Below are 20161 nucleotides of genomic sequence, written 5' to 3'. Positions count from 1 at the left end.
CGGGGCTTTTTCTTCAGCCTTTGTCCCGTTAACAAGCGGAGTCGGCTCGTCGTGATAGGTTTCGCCATTTGGCTCTATCAAATGCCTGATGTTGCTGCAATCTCGAAGCTTTTAAATCCCCATCCAGCGTATCAAGCCACCGTTATTTCGGCCTGCCTTTTGGTCGTTTACCATTCACTTCGACGTTCAGATCAATCTGGGCAAGTGAATTCTCGTTAGCACGAATTGCGTAACCATACCGTCGAAGACGCCTCTCTGGCAATTTTTCCACGATCAGTGCAATTCCATAACGATCGCGGATATCCTCATTTCGGATGTGATCTAAACGTGTGACGCCACCAGTCCAACGTAGCATCTTCGTCTCCATTACCGCAAGACGCCGTTCATTGCCTTTTATGGTCGGTCAACACTCAGAACCATAGAGAGCGACTGGACGGACGACATTGCGGTAAATTTTCGATTTGAGACGTTCGTTGATACGTCGATCACAAAGAACGCCACTTCATCCAGGTTGCGTTAATGCGTGAAGCACTTTCATAACGCAGTTCTCCATTGGTTGATAGCATTGACCCGAAGTATTTAAATCGGTCAGTTCTGGGCAGGTCACTGCCGCTGATTGTACCTGTTTCATGGAAAACGGTCGTCAAAAATTCAGTTTGTCCTCACTAAAAACTCCAAACGTTACATGAGCTGTTTCCTCCTGGTTGACTGTACCAGCAAGCACCCAACCAAAGACAGCATTGTGAAGCATTGGTAAGTTGTCGGCTAGCTTAATGTGGCCGACTGATAACAGCTGGTGGTAGAATTCTGCTCCTAGCAGTACATGGATTCTTTGTGGGCGATTGAAATCCGGATCGGCCAGTGGGAAGTCTTCAGGTATACTCCATGAAGAAATGTCTAATAATTTAGTTGGTTGCATGGACACAATATGAGGCAATATGAAGGCTTCAAGTCGAATGGAGAAGTTGGTTATTCGGAAGTTTTATGTTAATACGATCGTGGACCTCCCTTTTGCCTTCGCCCATGCCTTCAATGCATAGGGTTGACCTTGATGGTGAAACTCCTAGATTTTTCGAAAGCATCTCAGTCACAAAATTTCCCTGGGAGCCGGAGTCCAGGTTGCTCTGCATTCCACCGTTTGCCCATTATTAGCCATTACTTTGATTTTGGCAGCACCCAGCAAAACGGAACCTTGATGGTTCAGGTGATTTAAGGCCAGCAGCGTAGTTGATGATTGTTTTGGATTGTTAACAAGCTTGTTTTTATCCATGAAAATTATGGATGATGTCAAAGTGCTTTGATGAGTTTCAGTCGGATGTTGTTTTACTGCTGTTGGTTACCGCTTTGTTAACATTATCATTTGTATTTCCACCCAGATGGACCAATGTGTTATGCTTCCGTTCACATCTCATGCAATTACGTGAAATTCACATACTGGCCTTGTGTCCCGATTTTAGACAATTAACACACAACTTATGTTTTTGAACAAATTGCAGTCTGTTTTACTGCCAACATTTGTAGAAACTGTTTGCACCAGAACAGCTGATGATCTGTGGATTTACACATTACACACTTGCAATCGCCTTTTTTGTTTTGCCACCACTGAAGACAATGATTTTGCCTTTGCTTGCTTGTCTTTCTGACCGATTGATTCAAGAGACTGAAAGCGATTTTCCAAAAACTTCAAAAATGACCCAATGGTTTGGATTTCTTTCGGGTTTGTTAGTGACTGTTCGTAGAGAATGTGGCTCTGGCGATCCAGTTTTTTTACTAATAATTGTGCAGGAAAGATATCCTCGAATATGCACGTTTCGAACAGCTCCGCGAACATATCCGGTCTACACTTGACGGCAAGTTTGAGGGCCTTATTCGGTATGCCGTCAAGACCCGGGGCTTTCCTGTCGCCTATTTGACAGCAGATCCCCGGAAGATCGTCCCTGGTGACTGGTGGAATCAGCGTTACATTCAGGAGGCGCTGGAAGGTATCAGTACGTCTTGTCACGATTTTATAGGTGCTACCACACGGATTTATGTCCGCTTCCAAACAGCGCCCCTTAAAACATTCTCTCTTACTCCGCTGGATGGCGAGCTTGAGGTTCTTGCGAGCTCCTATCTATTGCCCTCTGAGCCGTTCGTCTGGCTGGATCGAAGGCTAGCAAGTTCACTATTCCACCAATAATTGGGTCTTCTGGTGGGGAATGAGCATCACCTAGGCATCGTCACGTTATATACTTTAGAGATGCTCTGTGTGACATGGAGAGCTCTATCCGTGGACGTGCCTGCTTTGCTAAGCAAGGCTAGCCACACCTCCATGAATGTTTGCTTATTCATCGCTTTTGCAGACCATCCTGGTGTTCTTTTGGATTTCGGCTTCCGGGGTGCGGGTCTCCTGCCCTTGGGCTTCATCCCATAGTTCAAAGGTGATTGCCTGGTGGTCGCTCTACGTGAAGTCCTCCCTAACATGCCAGGACATCTCACGTGCTAACGCAGGGCTGACAAAAGTCAGATCTACAATTGAATCAGTTCCGCCTTTACGATAAGTGTTTATGTCGCTTTCGTTGGTAAGAACTACATCTAACTAGGCGAATGTCCCCTTGCGTTAGTCTCTTTGCTACCCCACTCGATAGCCTACGCATTAAAGTCACCGGCTATCCCCTTTGGACCTCGTCACCTTGCGTCGTGAACAAGATCATCTAACAGGTCTTCAAACTCAGGCAGTGTGAGGCCCGGTGGGGCATAACAGCTATATACGAATATATCGCTTATTTTTGGCCACACAAAGCCACTAGCCGCCTGACGCATGCTATATATCGATCGGACCGATCGATGCCGCTAGTACATGCCTTCGCGAAGTGTCCAAACATTAGGCATTTGAAACACCTTCTTAAAGAGATCTGTTCCCTTAGTCGGCAAACAACCCATCCAATCTGAACCTTCCCCACGGCCAACAACTTCTGCGCTGACTCCACTGGCAGTCGTATTGTGGCGGTTTGAGTATCGTAGCTTTGTTTAGGTTCACGATAGATTCTTCGCTGAATTCCTCCAACTTGAATTGTTGCTTCAAGGCAGTGTAGATCTCTTCTCTGGATGTTACCTCGTCGAGGTCCTTGCACTGTATATAGATCTCATGTTTTTGGGAACAAACCGCGACATTCTCCCCAAGTGATTTTATAACTTGATTACGAAAGCCGTCAGTTTTCCTCACGCTGGATTTTCTTAGCTCAAACATGAGATCCCCTTTCTGGGTACTCCGGATTTTGCTGCCATTTCCGCCTAGGTCTTTTAGGTCGGGGACAGATTTCACCTTTTTCAGTATCTCCGCATACGTTAGATGTCCTCTGCTGGAGATTACAATTGCCTCCGGCGAATTCGCACCTTTGGTTTCTTGTTTCTTTTTTTATTCACGACCTTACTCCAGCCATCGTTCTTATTTTCTTTCAGTTTCGCTTCGCTAGCCGGCTTTCCTACTTTGGGTCCTTCCGAACTTTTAGTTTCGTTTGTTGTACTGGTCAAAACCCCTTTTTTCCTTTTTGGGACCTGTTGATTCCCCAAAGCTTCCCCCTCTTTGTCTCGCACTCTCTTGAGCAAAGGTCAATGACTTTGTGCTTTGGTTGGGTCGCCTGTGACACTGTTGAGGCTGGGATGTCCGGCTTTTCCTTAGGCTTTCTTATTTCTTCTTGTGACCTACTGTAAAGCACCCTGATGGTTCTCACCATGTTCTTAATGGCTTGGTGCACGTCGTGGGACTTGTCACCAAGAGGGGTAAGGTAGGATTTAGCGAAGTGGAATAACTTCAACTATACTTTATTTATCCCTTTCTCTGATCTCAGCATTTTATTTTTGTTTTACTGAGAAGACTTTTAATTTATTGTAATGTAATGAAAACATAATTTGTATCGTCGCAAAGTTCGATTGTGTCCTCGTATACATCCATTTTAGTTAGTACAATGCAATCTATTCACCGCAATAATGTAGGACTAAAAGAAAAATTGGAAAAAATAACGCTTTGGATTCAGGAAATTAACACTTCGATGGAAACAGAAATATTGAACAGAATATAAGTGAAGGATTTACTTCCAAACAATTCACAAGCAATTGAAGAAATAGAATTAAGAGTAATGAAGGTCGTGACCATACTTAAATTGTGATACTAATAATTGAATCTATAAGAAATAAGCAATCAGCCATATTAATTGTAAGACATTTCATTCTAGTTTAGATTAGTCAAATTAGTTTCGCCATTACTGGGATATATTTCTTGAGATTATTATTAAGTGCAGGAAACATTGTACGTTGTTCCTAAAGTTTCTATTAGAAAAGTCAGCTGTTATTGGATTAATTCTCTGAGCTTTTACTTTAAGTTTGCCATTACAAAAAAGAAGAAAACGGAAATAGATATTATTGAAGAGTAAAATTGTGTTTTAATTGAGGCTTGGTTAATCCATCAGTTTATTTAGTGTTAAGATGCGCCGATTATAACAATTGAATTGTAAAGTACAAAATAAGCTCCTTGAAACCATGATATCAAACTAAGTACTGAGGAAGATAATACTAGAAAAGAGGTGAAAGGCCTGGGGGTTTAACGTGAGTACGTGCTGTGTAGACATAATCTCACGGTCCTCTTCGGACACGGATTGATTTGGGGACCACAGCGGTACTGGTTTATACTGATTGCAGGCTTAGCATTCATACAAGTGGATGCAAGGCCTATCTAACTCTGGAATCTGAGCAATCGTCCCTTGCCTCCACTCTTTGAGGAAGATATCGGATTCCATGGGTTTTTGTATAAGTGGGAGCAGCACTTCTGCAGAAACAGTGAATAGTTCCGTACGGAGACCGTCAAGCCCAGGGGTTATATTCTGAGCGCATTGATGGCAAAGATAAGTTCTTTTTTATTTGCATCCGCATGTTAAGGTGACTTTAATCCAAGAGAGATGGAACATTATCACACGTTATACGGTTGAGAATCGCAGTGAGGAGTGTGGAGGAGGAGCTGACCGTTAACATCCCAAATCTGACCACCGAAGGCTTTACGACCACCTGCGGGTTCTTTCAAAATGTGGTGTGCGGGTTTGAAATCGTTGCTATTTGCAGCAACTTTTGTTTCTCTGACCAGCATAATAATAAATTTTTTTTCATCGTGCCGCAAAATATCCGAAGCTTTCCGAGATTACTCAACGTCTCGGAACACAAGCGCATCATGTTGGTTACCACTCAAAGCGACGATTCTGTAGTCGGGCAGAGCTTGTGACATCGCTTCTGGACGTAGCCGACGACCCGCTGGATAATGTAAGCGGTCGGTGTTGAGCTTAAGGGACTGAAGCTCTCCACTCCTGCGAGAAGTAGCGTACGAAATCCGCAAGCGACCATTTGATAGTTGACTATCCTTTTCGAGATCGATGTCAGCGTCCCTTTTGTTACACCCTAAATCTGCTACTGATTACAATGTGGTCAATCTGATTGTTTGTATATTGTTTTGTTGCTGTTGAAAAATGGCTGACCCGTGCTTGAGCAATTCGCCATCAATGGCGGTACGGTGGAAGTCGCAGAAATCCTCAAACCTGTCACCATTACCGTCCGCTAGGCTGTCCCGTCAATAGCCTTGCCAGGGTTTTATTATCCTGCTTTTTTAAGGATAATAAAATAGCCAATCTAGAAGCTCCGGGGTTTCACAAGGACTTTTGCTGTCAGCAGGAATTGATGTTTCTCCATTCGATTGCCTGAATCCTTAGAATTTCACCCTTCAGACTTTACAACGCTGGCTCTGGCCCATCCATTGTGGATCCTGACCCTTGGCCAGCCAGCCTGTCAGCCTCCTCATTACCACCGATGTTCGAGTGTTCCGACACTCAAGCGGTAGAACGATTCCTTGGTGGAACCGAGAACTGCAAAAACTCGGGAAATTAACCAGGCGACTTCTGAAACGTGCGTGTAAAACTAATAAGAATGAAGACTGGTTCCGGCACTCACAGCTTGAATATAAAAGGCTTGTTTAGTCTTCGAAACGAGATTTCCTTTAGAGCGTACTGTGAAGAACTGAAAGGCGAAAGAGAGACTTCAAGGCTGTGTAGAGTCCTTAAAAGGGAAAATTCGGCCAAGACTCTCTTAGATCGATCTTATCTCGATGGTAATTTCATGAACTCCAGACTGAAATCAGTACAGGCCCTCTTGGAAGTACGCCATCCGGAAGAACTGGTGAGAGAAGGGGAAAGGGGAGAGTTGGCGGTTCCTGCAACTCTTTCAACATGTAAGTGTTGCTTTGTGAACTGAAACACCGGGAAAGCCGTTGTTACCAATATATCACCGGTGCCATGAGCACCACATCCGGCGCAACTTTGAATGCATTACTCAATTTGCAGCCCTTGGATTTGTTTATTCTGAACACTGCAATGAGAGCAGCTCATAGACTAATTCGATTAAATCTATGGGGAAACAACGGACTGCGGGTATTGAATCCAAATGCTACAATGCCTTCCGATTCTCTGGTCCCCATACATCTGTTTGGTAGAAGATATGAAGCTATCCTGAAACGTAGAGAGAACTGGGAAGTCCTAGAGGAATGCGTAGCGGGATATACGGAAGTCTTCTGCACCGATGACTCAAAAACTCTGGAGCCGGAGTCTACCTCTCGAATAAAAACGAGAAGTGGGCTTTGGGACAATATGCAACAGTTTTTCAAGCCGAAGTATATGTGTTCCTAAGGACAACAAACTGAGTGATTGACGAGCGGTTGAAGGGCAGGCGCAACGCAATCGTTCATCAATCACCTCGAAATCGTTCAGGAATGCAGAAACCATTTGAATTCTATCTTCAGATTCAATACGGTGGAACTACTTTAGGTACCTGATCACAATGGTGTAGAGAGAAATGAAATTTCGGATACTTTAGCAAAAGAGGTTCAATCTCTCCCATTCCAGGACCGGAACCAACAATAGGAGTATTAGTTGAAAAGCAGGAGTATTATAGGCATTCTGATAGGTCATGTGTTCAGAATGCTACCCAGCTATCGGAACAAGTTCGAATGGTGTGACCACGGCCAGTAGCCAATAATTTCACCTGTAATATGGTCACCATTTTAGCAAGAAATCGGTCAAGTTGAACATCCTTGAGCCCCATCTGTCTTCAGTGAATGACTCGTCGGTAAAGATTATTAAGTTTGTATTCACAAAATAGTCGTGACCATGTATCGACCATTATTCTCTCTTAGTGATTACGATGGAGTATGTCTTCTAAAAGACAAATCTGGAAACCACATGATCGGTGGGCATTAGAATCAGCTGATGTTTACCAGATGGATGATGATTGGTCGCCTTTCTACGCGCCAGTGCTACCGGTTTCACCTATAAATGAATGGGCAGTAGATTTAGGATAGCTTCGAGTGCTACCTTTGAATCCTTGCCTAAAGTTTTCTGCTGTCAGCAAAGGTCAATTTCGCTCACCAGACGATGCATGCATTCATCAATGTGGGCTTTATCATGGATGTGTACATTCAATGAATCTGTTGTAATGAAAGTCTCCAGGTCTTGCTTATCGCAGTCCCACAGCACCAGAACAAACTATAGAATTTCTGATACGAAACCGTCAGCCAACTTTGTTGTTTTTTGAAAACTTAGGTGTTTAACCCAAAAAACAGGAGTCCGTGGACTTCAAAAGAGGAAGTAAGTTGCTTTCCAAGTGGAAGTGGACTCAGGACTCCTAGCATAATCAACAAAAAATTTCTGATATTGTTCCTGGATATGATGCTTCTACGTTAGTTTGGAATCGAGAAGAGGGTAGGGTGTACCTGCCCCATCCAACCTTTCCAAAGAACATAGCCCAGTCTTCCCCGTCAGTCCGTTACGGTGGCACCAACTTTTGATTATCTGCAGAACTGCAGCTTCTTGGTGACATACTATGCCCGCAAACTACCCGATAATTATTACGACTATATTGCCGTAAATGCTTGCGGAAACACCCTGGTGTTCTGCAGGAGCCATAGCAAGGTGTGTATTACTATAAGCCACAATAGAGGAGAGAGAACCTCTTCTTATGGATAGCCCGTAATCTGAGCGCGCAATGCACCTTGAGCAAATATAAGCAGAGCGGGAAGCGAGGTTATATTTATGGGCAAGATGGACTTCTGAAATGAGATTTTTTTCCACTTTTTTATAATAAAAAGTTTTGGTTTGGTCTTGGCAAATCCCTAATTGGTTCATAATTTCTTGCACCATATTCTGCTGAGGTCGTACCATGATTCATTTATTGTCTCTGCTTATTAAGAAATCCTCCCCGATTACAGGAAAAATTGGATTTGTCTGGTTTTGAGGAGCAGATTTAGGATCGATGACGTAGCTGATGCATTACTGTGGGAGATGTTAGGATTTTTCATAAACTTGTTGTTGCTGCTGCAGATGTGATTTCCGCTTTATGTATATTCTCGGGATAGCCCCTTTACGTAGCGTCTGTGACTCACCGCAATTCCTGCATCCTTTGTCATACAAATTCACAATATCTCCTTACTGTTGAACTTATGCCTTTCGAACTGCCTACCAGTAGGCAAAATATATGTAGTTTCCCTTCTTGCACCTTTAATTTCAGAGATCGTGCTTTGGCGAGCAGGATTCCATGAAGAATGTTATTACCCAGGGCCATAGAGAGAAAATCCTTGGCTTGAGAGTTACTCTGGGTCCACGAAATAATGCCGGGTCTGATGAGAATCAACTCCTTCTCCTAAAAGTACACCATATATGTATCTTCTGCGTTCGGCATCATCCTCGGCTAGGCTAAACTGTCGCTGGGTGCTTTGGAACAAATATACTGCATGAGTTAACTCGCACATATTGGCTAATTTAAAGGAGACACAAAGCCCCAATAAAAAGGACTCACAACATGTTTTTTTAAATAATTTCTTCGTATATTTTTCCATTTCATCACAAACAAATAACAGAATGTTATTCACATATACATAAAATATTGTTGCGTTCATATCTATGCGAGACGTTCGTAAATGTTAAACATGGCATTAATGTACTTATAAAATTCCATAGAGCTTAAAACTACTTAAATCTAGGATTCTCAATAAATTATTACAGTTAGAGCAATGAAATTTAGTCGTTTTTTCCTTTGAATAAAACTGGATGAGTGTAACAGATGAAAATAGGGCCTGGGATGGCAAGAGATGTAGATGCGAGTTACGAATAATGGTTCCGGTATTTGTGGTGACTTCTTAGAAAATACATTAGGATTGTGTCGTGTTTTTTTTGTTAGTACCAATGGGTCATTTTATGACTGACGAGTTCCTTATATTATAATACTGTTAATCAATTTGAAATTTGTGACTTCAATGAGATCTAAAATACACCTAATCACAAAGAATTAAAGTTGGCAAAACCAATGGTAAGTGGATTACAAGGGGTAGTGTTGGGGAGAATGTTTAAGAGAAAGATATTATCTCTGTGCCGTTAAGTGTTTCATATATGAAGGCGTTTTCATTCCCAAATTGCAAGACATGTCTTTGTCAAGATGGATAGGACACTTGCCTCGTTGTTTAGTGAACAATGTGAATCGAACCTATTTTGTAGGAAATCAACTTCAAATTTCTCGATTAGCTCTTTTCAAATTTACTCAATATGCCGGAGAACAGTAGGATAAAGATGACGCAACTGATGAGAAACCGTGACAGCATATAGTGCTCTTGGCAAACCAACTATAGCGACGTACTGGGAATGTACTTCGAAACAGTTATACTGTATGCAATCACTTATCCTTTGTGTAATATACATGAACAAGATAGTTATATCATCATATCATTATGGATGATAAAAAGGATGCGTTTGAAAGCTCGGTGAAAAGTATTTGTTCCAAATTCTTTTATATTGCTCCAAACATCCAAAAGGATAGACATATATAGTCAAAAAGGCGAAAAAGAACTTTCGCCAGATAAGAGTTCTGTCAGTAGATGGGCCAGCAAATGTGAGGAGACAGACAATTTTGACGAAGACACTTCTTCTTTTTCTTCAGCCTTTGTCCCGTTCACAAGCGGGGTCGGCTTGTCGTGATCGGCTTCGCCATTTGGCTCTATCGAATGCCTGATCTGGGTGCAATCTCGAGGCTTTCAAATCCCCATCCAGCGTATCAAGCCACCGTTGCTTAGGTCTGCCTTTTGGTAGTTTTCCATCGACTTCGATGTTCAGACCAATCTTGGCAAGTGAATTCTCGTTTGCACGAATTGCGCAGACCATACCATCGAAGACGCCTCTCTCGCAACTTTTCCACGATCGGTGCAACCCCATAACGATCGCGGATATCCTCATTTCCGATGTGATCTAAACGTGTGACGCCACTAGTCCAACGCAGCATCTTCGTCTCCATTACCGCAAGACGCCTTTCATTGTCTTTTATGGTCGGCCAACACTCAGAACCATAGAGAGCGACTGGACGGACGACATTGCGGTAAATTTTAGATTTGAGACGTTCGTTGATACGTCGATCACAAAGGACACCAGTTGTGGAACGCCACTTCATCCAGGTTGCGTTAATGCGTGAAGGAATTTCATAACACAGTTCTCCATTGGCTGATAGCGTTGATCCGAGGTATTTAAATCGCTCAGTTCTGGGCAGATCACTGCCGCTGACAGTGATTGTGTCTGTTTCATGGGGATCGGTCGTTAAAAACTCAGTTTTGTTTAAATTCAATCTGAGACCGTGTTGCATGAGGCGATCATTCCATTGACGAAGACACTACTAGGGACTAAAGCAAACGACAAAAAAATCGCCAGAAGAGACATACAATACAGTGCGCGCAATTCCTATAGACGCCCTATAAAATTTTATTTTAAAACGCTATAATTCCAAGGTCAAAGGGTAGTATAGGTCCCAGGGCGAAAAGTAGATTGGTACCCACGATGGAGCATAAAACCTGGGAAACGCCTGCTGAACCAACACCAACAGCTCTACTACCAAACCCTATCTCCACCTTCACGTGGTGACCGCTGGGAGCTCTTTCTTAACGAAAAGCTGCAGACGGAGAAGAATGAAGGCGAGTCTCCCGCGTCTAAAAACGGGACAAATTGCAGCAACTGGTTCTCCAGGTTGGGGTTGGGTAGGGCTGACAACCCTACACGGAAAACAACTTGTTACGAAGCCGCAACGGGAGCCTCGGACTGGACGGATTACACAACGACGAATCCGGCAACGACAAAGGAAAAACGACTTGCAAATTTTCTCATAGAACGTGCGCTCCCTGTACAGAGTTGAAGCAGCCTAGCAGCTAGCCGATACCCTGTCCCAATATAGGGATGATGTAACAGTGTTGCAGGAGATGCGTTGGACATATATTATTGCGGCCATCCAGTAAACCATGTGCTCGAAGTAGGTTTCTTAGTCAGCTAAAAAATGTGATCTGCTGTTATCGGCTTTGAAAACATAAGCGAACGGGTATGCATTCTGCACTTGTGAGGCAAATTTAGAAATATAAGCCTCATTAACTTTCACGCCCCTACAGAGGAGACTGCAGAGTCGGAGAAGGATACCTTCTACGATGCATTAGAACGAACCTTCGAAGCCTGTCTCAGATAATAATAATAATCGTTGGCGCAACAATCCATATTGGATCAGGGCCTTGAAGTGTGTTAGAGCACTTCATTCAAGACCTTAACGGTACACCACAGTAGACTGTAGGAGGTAATGTGGTCAGCATTGCGCATCGTTGGCTCCCATAGCTTACATCATAATACAAATGATAACGGACTGCAGATTATTCAATTAGTAGTGTCACACGAAATGGTTGTTGGAAGTACCTGGTTTGCGCGGAAAGTGGTACAGAAACATATGTGGTCCTCTCCAGGTGGGACCACTTTCAACCAAATTGACCACGTGTTGATCGAACGCCGCCACCTCTCAGCCTTGATAAATGTCAGAACATATAGGGATCCAATATAGATTCGGATCACTATCTTGTTGGCATGGTGCTTCGAGCTCGAATAACAACACCCACCCAGAATCCCCTTTGACAATCAGGTGACAGTTAAAATTGAAGTCATCCACAACACAGCCCTCTGCAAGACCTATAATGGATGCCGCAATAACCGCAGTCAATAGAGATCCTGGACATGAAGCATCAACAAATAATCTTCACAATCATCTGAAGAACGTTATCATAAATACGGCCACAAACATACTTTTGCCCCAACCCCAGAGTCGGAACGGCTGGTTTGACTATGAATGTAATCTAGCAACGGAACGGAAGAATGCCGCATATCGAGTAATGTTGCATTCTCAAAGAACACGGGCACGCACAGAGACTTAGCACGAATTCCAGTGAGCGGAGAAGCGACTTCACAGACGGAAAAAGGAAGCCTGGGAGAACCAACAAGTCTGTGAACTAGAAAAGTACAGGGAGCAACCGCACCAGGCGCGCAAGTTTTACCAACAAGTCAGCAGGATGAAGCCTTACACACCTCGATGCTCATCCTGCCGACACAAAGAGGAAAATCTGATTTCCGACAGAATGGGCATATTGGAGCGATGGGTTGAGTACTTTGATGAACTACTGAACAACCAGAACAGCGGCGAGTTGGAGGTCCCGCCAACTGAAGACGACGGACAAATACTGTCATCACCAAGTATAGAATGAGCAGTCAGCGCAATTCATCGGCTTAAAAATTATAAGTCGCCAGGAGCCGATGGAATTACAGCCGAATTGGTTAAATATGGAGGCGACCAATTACACCAAGTGGTTTATCAACTTATGCTCAAGATGTGGGATAGCGAATCAATGCCTGGCGACTGGCAAAGGGGGATATCACGCAGTGTAGCAATTATAGAGGTATCACGTTGCTGAGTACCATCGATAAGATATTCTCCACTACCTTGCTAGGCCAGATAGCCCAACATCAAACCGCACTGGTCACTGGGAAGAATAAAGATAGGACACTACAACTTTGAGACCGTTGATAATTTCTCATATCTAGGGTCGAAAATCACAACCGATAACAGCTACAACAATGAAATCCGCGCACGGTTGTTGGCAGCCAAACAGCCTATTTCAGCTTACAAAAACTGTTTCGCTCGAAACGTCTCCCCATAGGGTCAAAGCTCTTACTGTACAAGACTATGATCTTGCCAGTCCTCATGTATTCCGCGGAAACTTGGGTTCTTAGCAAGAAAAATTGCGAACTCTTGGGCGCGTTCGAGAGAAGAATCCTCCGAAGAATATTTGGCCCCCTACATCAGGATGGACGATTCCGTAGCCTACACAATGACGAAATCTATGAGCAATACCATGACCGTCAGGTTGTGGATAAAATTCGACTCAATAGGTTACGGTGGGCGGGTCACTTAATCCGTATGGATGAGGATGATCCAGCCAGGAATGTCTATAAGGTCAATATCTATGGTAGAAAAAGAAGACGAGGCAGACCCTGCCTGATATGGAGCGATGGCCTAGGTCAGGACGCCAGACAGCGTTTAGGGTTATCGAATGTTTGGAGTTCCTTATTAAGGCAAGCCTAGACCGGATATCGGTTGTTGCGCCGTTCATGATGAAGAGAGGGGAAAATGAACTGCAGCAAAATAAAGAGAGAAAGAAAACAAGAGAGGGGGGTGAAAGAGAGAGAGAGGAGGAGGAAATAGAGAGGGAGGAGGGGGAAAGAGAGAGAGGAGGCGAAAGAGATAGAGAGGAGGGGAAAGAGATAGAGAGGAGGGGGAAAGAGAGAGAGGAGGCGAAAGAGATAGAGAGGAGGGGAAAGAGATAGAGAGGAGGGGGAAAGAGAGAGGGAGGAAGGAGAAAGAGAGAGAGAGAGAGGAGGGAGAAAGAGAGAGAGAGAGAGAGGAGGGAGAAAGAGAGAGAGAGGAGGGAGAGAGATAGAGAGAGAGGAGGGAGAAAGAGAGAGAGAGGAGGGAGAAAGAGAGAGGAGGGAGAAAGAGAGAGAGAGGAGGGAGAAAGAGAGGGAGAGAGGAGGGAGAAAGAAAGAGAGAGAGGAGGGAGAAAGAGAGAGAGAGAGGAGGGAGAAAGAGAGAGAGAGGAGGGATAAAGAGAGAGAGAGGAGGGAGAAAGAGAGAGATAGAGGAGGGAGAAAGAGAGAGAGAGGAGGGAGAAAGAGAGAAGAGGGAGAAAGAGAGAGAGAAAGAGAGAGAGAGGAGGGAGAAAGAGAGAGAGAGAGGAGGGAGAAAGAGAGAGAGAGAAGAGCAAGAAAGAGAGAAGAGGGAGAAAGAGAGAGAGAGAGGAGGGAGAAAGAGAGAGAGAGAGGAGGGAGAAAGAGAGAGAGAGGAGGGAGAAAGAGAGAGAGAGAGAGGAGGGAGAAAGAGAGAGAGAGAGAGAGGAGGGAGAAAGAGAGAGATAGAGAGAGGAGGGAGAAAGAGAGAGAGGAGGGAGAAAGAGAGAGAGGAGGGAGAAAGAGAGAGAGAGGAGGGAGAAAGAGAGAGAGAGAGAGAGGAGGGAGAAAGAGAGAGAGAGAGAGAGGAGGGAGAAAGAGAGAGAGAGGAGGGAGAAAGAGAGAGAGAGAGAGAGAGGAGGGAGAAAGAGAGAGGAGGGAGAAAGAGAGAGGAGGGAGAAAGGGAGAGAGAGAGAGATGATGGAGATGGATGGGAAAAGGGAAGTTAGGGCGGAGCGGGAAGGGCAGAGAGACGAATATACGTCAACTGTGGAGAGGAGAATGAAAGAAAGATAAATGAGGACTGAGACAAAGAATGGAAGACAGTAGGGAGAAGTGGTAGGAGATTGGGAAAGGGAATCTCGAAAAAAATTTAAAAAAAAATAGATGTCACGGAAACTCGTTAGAATGTAAATACAATTGAGAGACTGAATACACTCGGCTCGTCCAACAAGGTCTGGATACTTTGGGTTCCAGGCCATGCTGGGTTTGAAGGCAACGAGGCAGCGGACGAACTAGGCAAAAAGTGAGCAGGGACGCCTTTACACGGGTCAGAACCCTTCTGTGGAATCGGAAACGGTTTCATGGCTATGACTAAGAAATGAACAGGAACGGTTGAGGGAACTATACTGGGCGGGTCTACCAGGGATGGAGCAATCCAGGGTGATTATTGGGGGATACGAACCCATGCGCACAAAGGATTGTTTAAACCTCATCAAAAAGAATGTGAAGGAACTAGCAAATGCTGACCCTAAACCAAATAATTTTACCACAAATTACAGGCGACAAACCTTAAAAAAGAGATTGAGAGGTGACTATGACAAGATTCCCTATCTATCTAGTAGAGAGCCAAAACGATCACAAACATTTGAGACAGAATTATTCCACATAGCGCACGATTTAAAACATCGTAAGGTAATATCCACTACACTTATTCGTAACTTTAAAACTTACGCAATTAAAAACGACAATAAAAGTAACGACATAACATTCTCACTTACATTTACACTGGTTCAGTTTTTATCAGAGTCGATTCAAATGTCTCTGAGTTTACATTATGAACAACATCAGTTACGGTTTTCGTTAGTATGTAGCTTCGATTATCTGAATTTTCGTCCAATTGAACATTGTTTGTGTGATCGAAATGATTGTGGGATTCATCCAGAAGTTGGCCGGTATCGTTTTTATGATTTGCATGATTTGCAAACTCAGCTCTATCCGGAAGTGCTTCCGTTTTAATCTCACAATTCTCCGGTATGCCTGGTTCTTGTGCGAGTGGAAAATGCTGTTCCCGACTTGTTAATTCTTTTTGGTTTATACTCAAGAGATTTGCAATTGTATAGGAATCCGAAGCAGGAGAGATCGTTGAGTAGTTTTTACGGTAGTTAAAATTGTCTGTTGTGACATTTTCATTTGCAACACGGACCACGCGGTGATTTTGCATGTCATCCCCTGAGTCCCTTGAGTCTTTGTGATTATCAACCGTTTGATTTGCAAAAGCGGGAACGGTTGTAATTGTATGATTCACAGTAGAATGGTCGCAAAAGTCTTTGGCTATTGTAATATCATTCGTTGTACGGTGCTTATCAGCTACATAGCTCGAGTTGTCGGGCAAATCAATAAGAAATTCTTCAGTTTTTATCTCCTGCACACAGAAATTATCGTTCGGACCATACTTTACTTGCGAGTGATCTTCAGTTTCCGTATCTGCGGGAAAATTCGAGTTATTTACAACTGAATGAACCATAACCGTGAAAGAACCGTCGGATATGCTATCAATATCATTTTCTTGTTTGATGCTATCTACTTGACTATATTCGTTTAATTGACTGTGCCCGATTGCATTATTCAATTCATTATCACAATTTTCGCTAGGCAGAAAATGATTCTCGTATTTTATCTCACAAGCTTCGACTTTTCTGTCACTACTTCGTAGATTTGTCGTACCTACCTTAGTTCTACTATGCTTTTTCATGTGCCTATTTAGATTATCCTTTCGTTTGAACAATGACGGACAAAATGTACATTGGAATGGTCGCACGTCTGTGTGGGTAATCATATGACTTTTCAGCTTATTCGATTGACTAAATATTTTTGAACACAATTCACATTTCAATTCGACTTTCTTAACATGAGTCTTCATGTGGTTGCTTAAAGCCTCTTGGAGGCTGAACTCTTTCTTACAAATACTACATTGGAATGGTTTCATTTCAACAGTTTCTGTTTTAATTGGCACCGCGGCGGCGCCTTGGGTACTGGCCTTCTCTGTGCGATGCTTCTGTTCGATGTGTCGATCTAAGCTCTCCTTGCGCGGGAAGCCGGCATGGCAGGTCTCACAGCTAAACAAACGCAAATGGGTGTTCATATGAGCCTTTAATTTGTCCTTAAACTTAAACGCTTTATCGCAGATGTTGCACTTAAAAACTTTATCGCCTTGCAGGTGTACGGATTTCATATGAGACGTTAGGTTGTCCTTTCGCTTGAAACGCGACTGGCATAGGTTGCATTCGAAGGGGCGTTCGTCACTATGCGAAGTCATGTGAGCTTTGAGCTTATCACGTCGTTTGAAGGCCATTCCGCAAGTATCACAGCTAAATGGACGATCCTCGGAATGTGTTCGTCTATGCGACATATAGTCGTGGTGAGTAGCGAAAGTCTTAGGACATCTTTCGCACTTAAATTCTAGTTTCCCTGTTTCTTCGTTTTTTACCATGTGAGTCCTTAGGTGAGCATTTAGAAGCGGACGATATTCAAATTTCTGATTGCAGTGCGAGCATTGCAGGCGGGGAAGTAAATGCTTTTCAGAATGGGTCCAGATGCATTCAAATTCTGTGGATCATTCATGTCAGACATAAATCATCTGAAATAATCTGGAAAACAATCCCACTTACCTTGATTACATAGAATACAAACATTCCCATTTGTATGATAATCAATAACATGCGTTCTGAGTAAGTCTCGACTACGAAATCCTGCAGGACATGCTGAACACACCAGAAAGCCTCCATTTTCTACTTCAATCTTTCCACTTTCCTCCTCCTTACTTTCTCCATTTACAGTTTCCAGTTTGCTCTTAACATAAACCTTTTGTTGAACGATCGTATTCAACTCAATCTGGAGAGCATCATCAGATATTTCTTCGTCCGCTGTTTCAATTTGTAGGAAATTCATAACCGAGTCGGTTATTTCAAGTACATTTTCGGAAACGGGTTCCGTCTCGTTCCAATGTTTCATCTGATTCTCGTTGTATTGTATCGCAGTTTGTGCATAAACGGAGTCGAAATCGAAATCAGCTAAATTGAGGATGTGGTTTGTCTCTTGAAGTTGGTACAGAATAGTTTCTGAACATTCACAGCGTAGTTTGAAGGCGTAGGCTCTTTTGACATCATTTAGGCAAGTGGTGCAGATTTGTTCGGGAAAGCCTTCTGTTCGGAATAGCTGAAAAAGGTAGGGATTGTAACAAGTAGCAGATTAGTGGAATTCGATAGCTAAAAACTTGGAAAATTGAGAACATGAATGACTCTGAAATATTTCCGGATGAATATCGGTGCGCTTCAGCTCCCCCCACGATTTCCTGAGATCCCTGCACTTCTTCTCTATTGTTTTGCGCCAAGTGCCCATGGGACTTCCCGCTCGTCGGCAATCTTGGGAGAGTGGATTCCACTGCATGGCGTAAACAGCAATGCAATTGTCACCCCTCCTTAATTTGTGACCTATTCAATGCTACCTTCGCGTTCCGATCACAGTGTGTACGAGTGCGAGGCCTGGGCGCCGACTAAGTTCTTCGTTTGAAATAGTGTCAGGCCAGGACGCTCCGAAGACACAACGTAGACAGCTTGGAGCTTTTGAGTAACAGCGGAGTTCACTTTCCATGTGCTACTCCTATATAGCAACTTGATCTTGGTGTTGAGATAACTGCATTTCCGGTTTTGAGACAGGGTACCGAATGCGGATCTAGCGCAGTTAATGCGTCGGCCAACTTTTAGTTCGGAGACGCGGTCGGCAGAGACCATGCTTCGTAGGTATACAAATTAATCAACGCTTTCGATGCTCTCCCCATTAATGCAGATAGGGAGAGTGCGATGACTTGACCCGGTGAGAAAGCAAACAGATGTCATCAGCATAGTCGAGGTGTTTGAAGAAAGATCCCATCGTTCCTCATGTCGCCCGAGCGGCCCCCAATTGAAGTTCCCCTCGCCGCTAAAACAGCTGTTCGTGTCAAGGCTAGCGTACTCCACCACGTCCGACGAAATTCTGGCCTATATCAGAAGCAAAACCAACTCAACTTTGTCACCTCTTTCATGTGTGAAGTTGACGAAGGATGGCTCTCCTGATCGAGTGATAGCTTCCTTCAAAGTGACATATCCCCACGACATCTATGCTATCGACCAATCTTCCTTTTGGGCACAGGGGGTCTTCGTCAAGCCTTATCAGAGGACCAAGCTTCGTGAAAATTTCCCGCCCGCCTGCCTCGCCGAACTTGAATTATTCCGACAACTATACACTCTTTTACCAAAATGTAAGGGGTCTAAGGACCAAGCTGTCGGATTTCAAACTGTCTGCCTTAGCATTCCAACATCATGTCATCTGCATTTCTGAAACCTGGCTGGATGACAGGATTTTAGATTCTGAGCTCCTCGAAGGTTACCCTGTCTTTCGTTGTGACAGGGATTGCGCTGCGCTTGGTAAGACAACTGGCGGAGGAGCCCTAATATCTGTTACGTCCCTTCTCCGTGCCGTGTCTTTCCACCAAACGTATGCCCATTTATCATATCGTGTGTATATTTTCCCTGCATAAGCCCACCTTCTCTGTACGAGGATTTCATCGACAGATTATCAAGGGTCCTAACCGTTTTGTTTCCCTCATTTCCTTTCATACTCTGTGGCGACTTTAATCTTTCTATGCTCTCCTGGCCTTCCCTCCCTCCCTAATAACTCGACTCACCCTTCCCTTCCTCTATCCACTTTCATGTACACCTGTGGAGCCCTACAGTTTAACCTTTCTAGAAACCACTTAGATCGCACTCTTGACCTTGTCTTCTCTAACCTTTCTATACGTTGACTTTCCCAATCCCTTCATTCTCCGTCTTACGTTGCACCTGACGCCCATCATCCTGCTCTCGAGTTCGATGTTCAGATATCCCGACTTCACTCTCCGGTCGCTCGCAAGCCTACCAAGTTCAACTTTCGTAAGGCGAACTTCGAAGGTCTGAACTCAGCCCTGGCGTCAATCAACTGGTTCCCTCTCTCCACTTAAGTCTGACCAAGCACTCAACACTTTCTATACCATTTTATCTGATCTTTTTCCTTGTTACGTTCCCTCCTCTCCTAAGTGCTTACGCTCTTACCCGGTCTGGTTCACCACTGAAGTTCACAAAAAACTACGTCAAAAAGAAACTGCGAGGAAGAAGTTCCTGTCTTCTAGAAACGATGCTGACTTAGTTTTGTTTAATTGATCGTAGAAAGCATCCTTCTCACATATATGGGAATTCTTCGTTGGTGCGTAACATTGAACAATTGTGATATTCCTAAACCTGGACCGAAATCTTGCAGTTAGAAGTCTGTCAGAAACCGCCTCCCAGGTCAAGGGAACGCGCCTTGTTGCAGCCGTTAGAAGCAAGCCGACACCGGATTCGCAACTGCTACCACCTGGCTTTCCAGAGTACAAAAGCACAGTGTCATTAGTGTGGCAAGCGGGAGAGAAGTAGTCTCCAGAGTCCCACCATCCTGCTTTGCTTAGGCCCAGAATGTTCAGTTTATATCGCTGAAATTCCCGCTCAAGTTGGTGAAAGTGAGCATTCTGGAGACCC

General features: G+C 43.9%; 1 protein-coding gene across 1 annotated transcript in view; it reads right to left on the bottom strand.

Annotated features, from left to right (window-relative positions):
- Window positions 1–20161, bottom strand: part of LOC119653376 — a 50455-nt gene that overhangs the window by 18381 nt on the left and 11913 nt on the right. The window contains exons 2-3 of the mRNA XM_038057919.1: window positions 17243–17789; window positions 15359–17180 (exon numbers count right to left, since the gene is read on the bottom strand). Of these exons, the coding sequence (XP_037913847.1) occupies window positions 15359–17180; window positions 17243–17789 (2369 nt within the window). The remainder of the gene's footprint in view (window positions 1–15358; window positions 17181–17242; window positions 17790–20161) is intronic.

This window comes from Hermetia illucens, chromosome 4 (assembly GCF_905115235.1).
Source record: "Hermetia illucens chromosome 4, iHerIll2.2.curated.20191125, whole genome shotgun sequence".
Lineage (NCBI taxonomy): Eukaryota > Metazoa > Arthropoda > Insecta > Diptera > Stratiomyidae > Hermetia > Hermetia illucens.
This window is presented reverse-complemented; position numbering and strand designations above follow the sequence as displayed.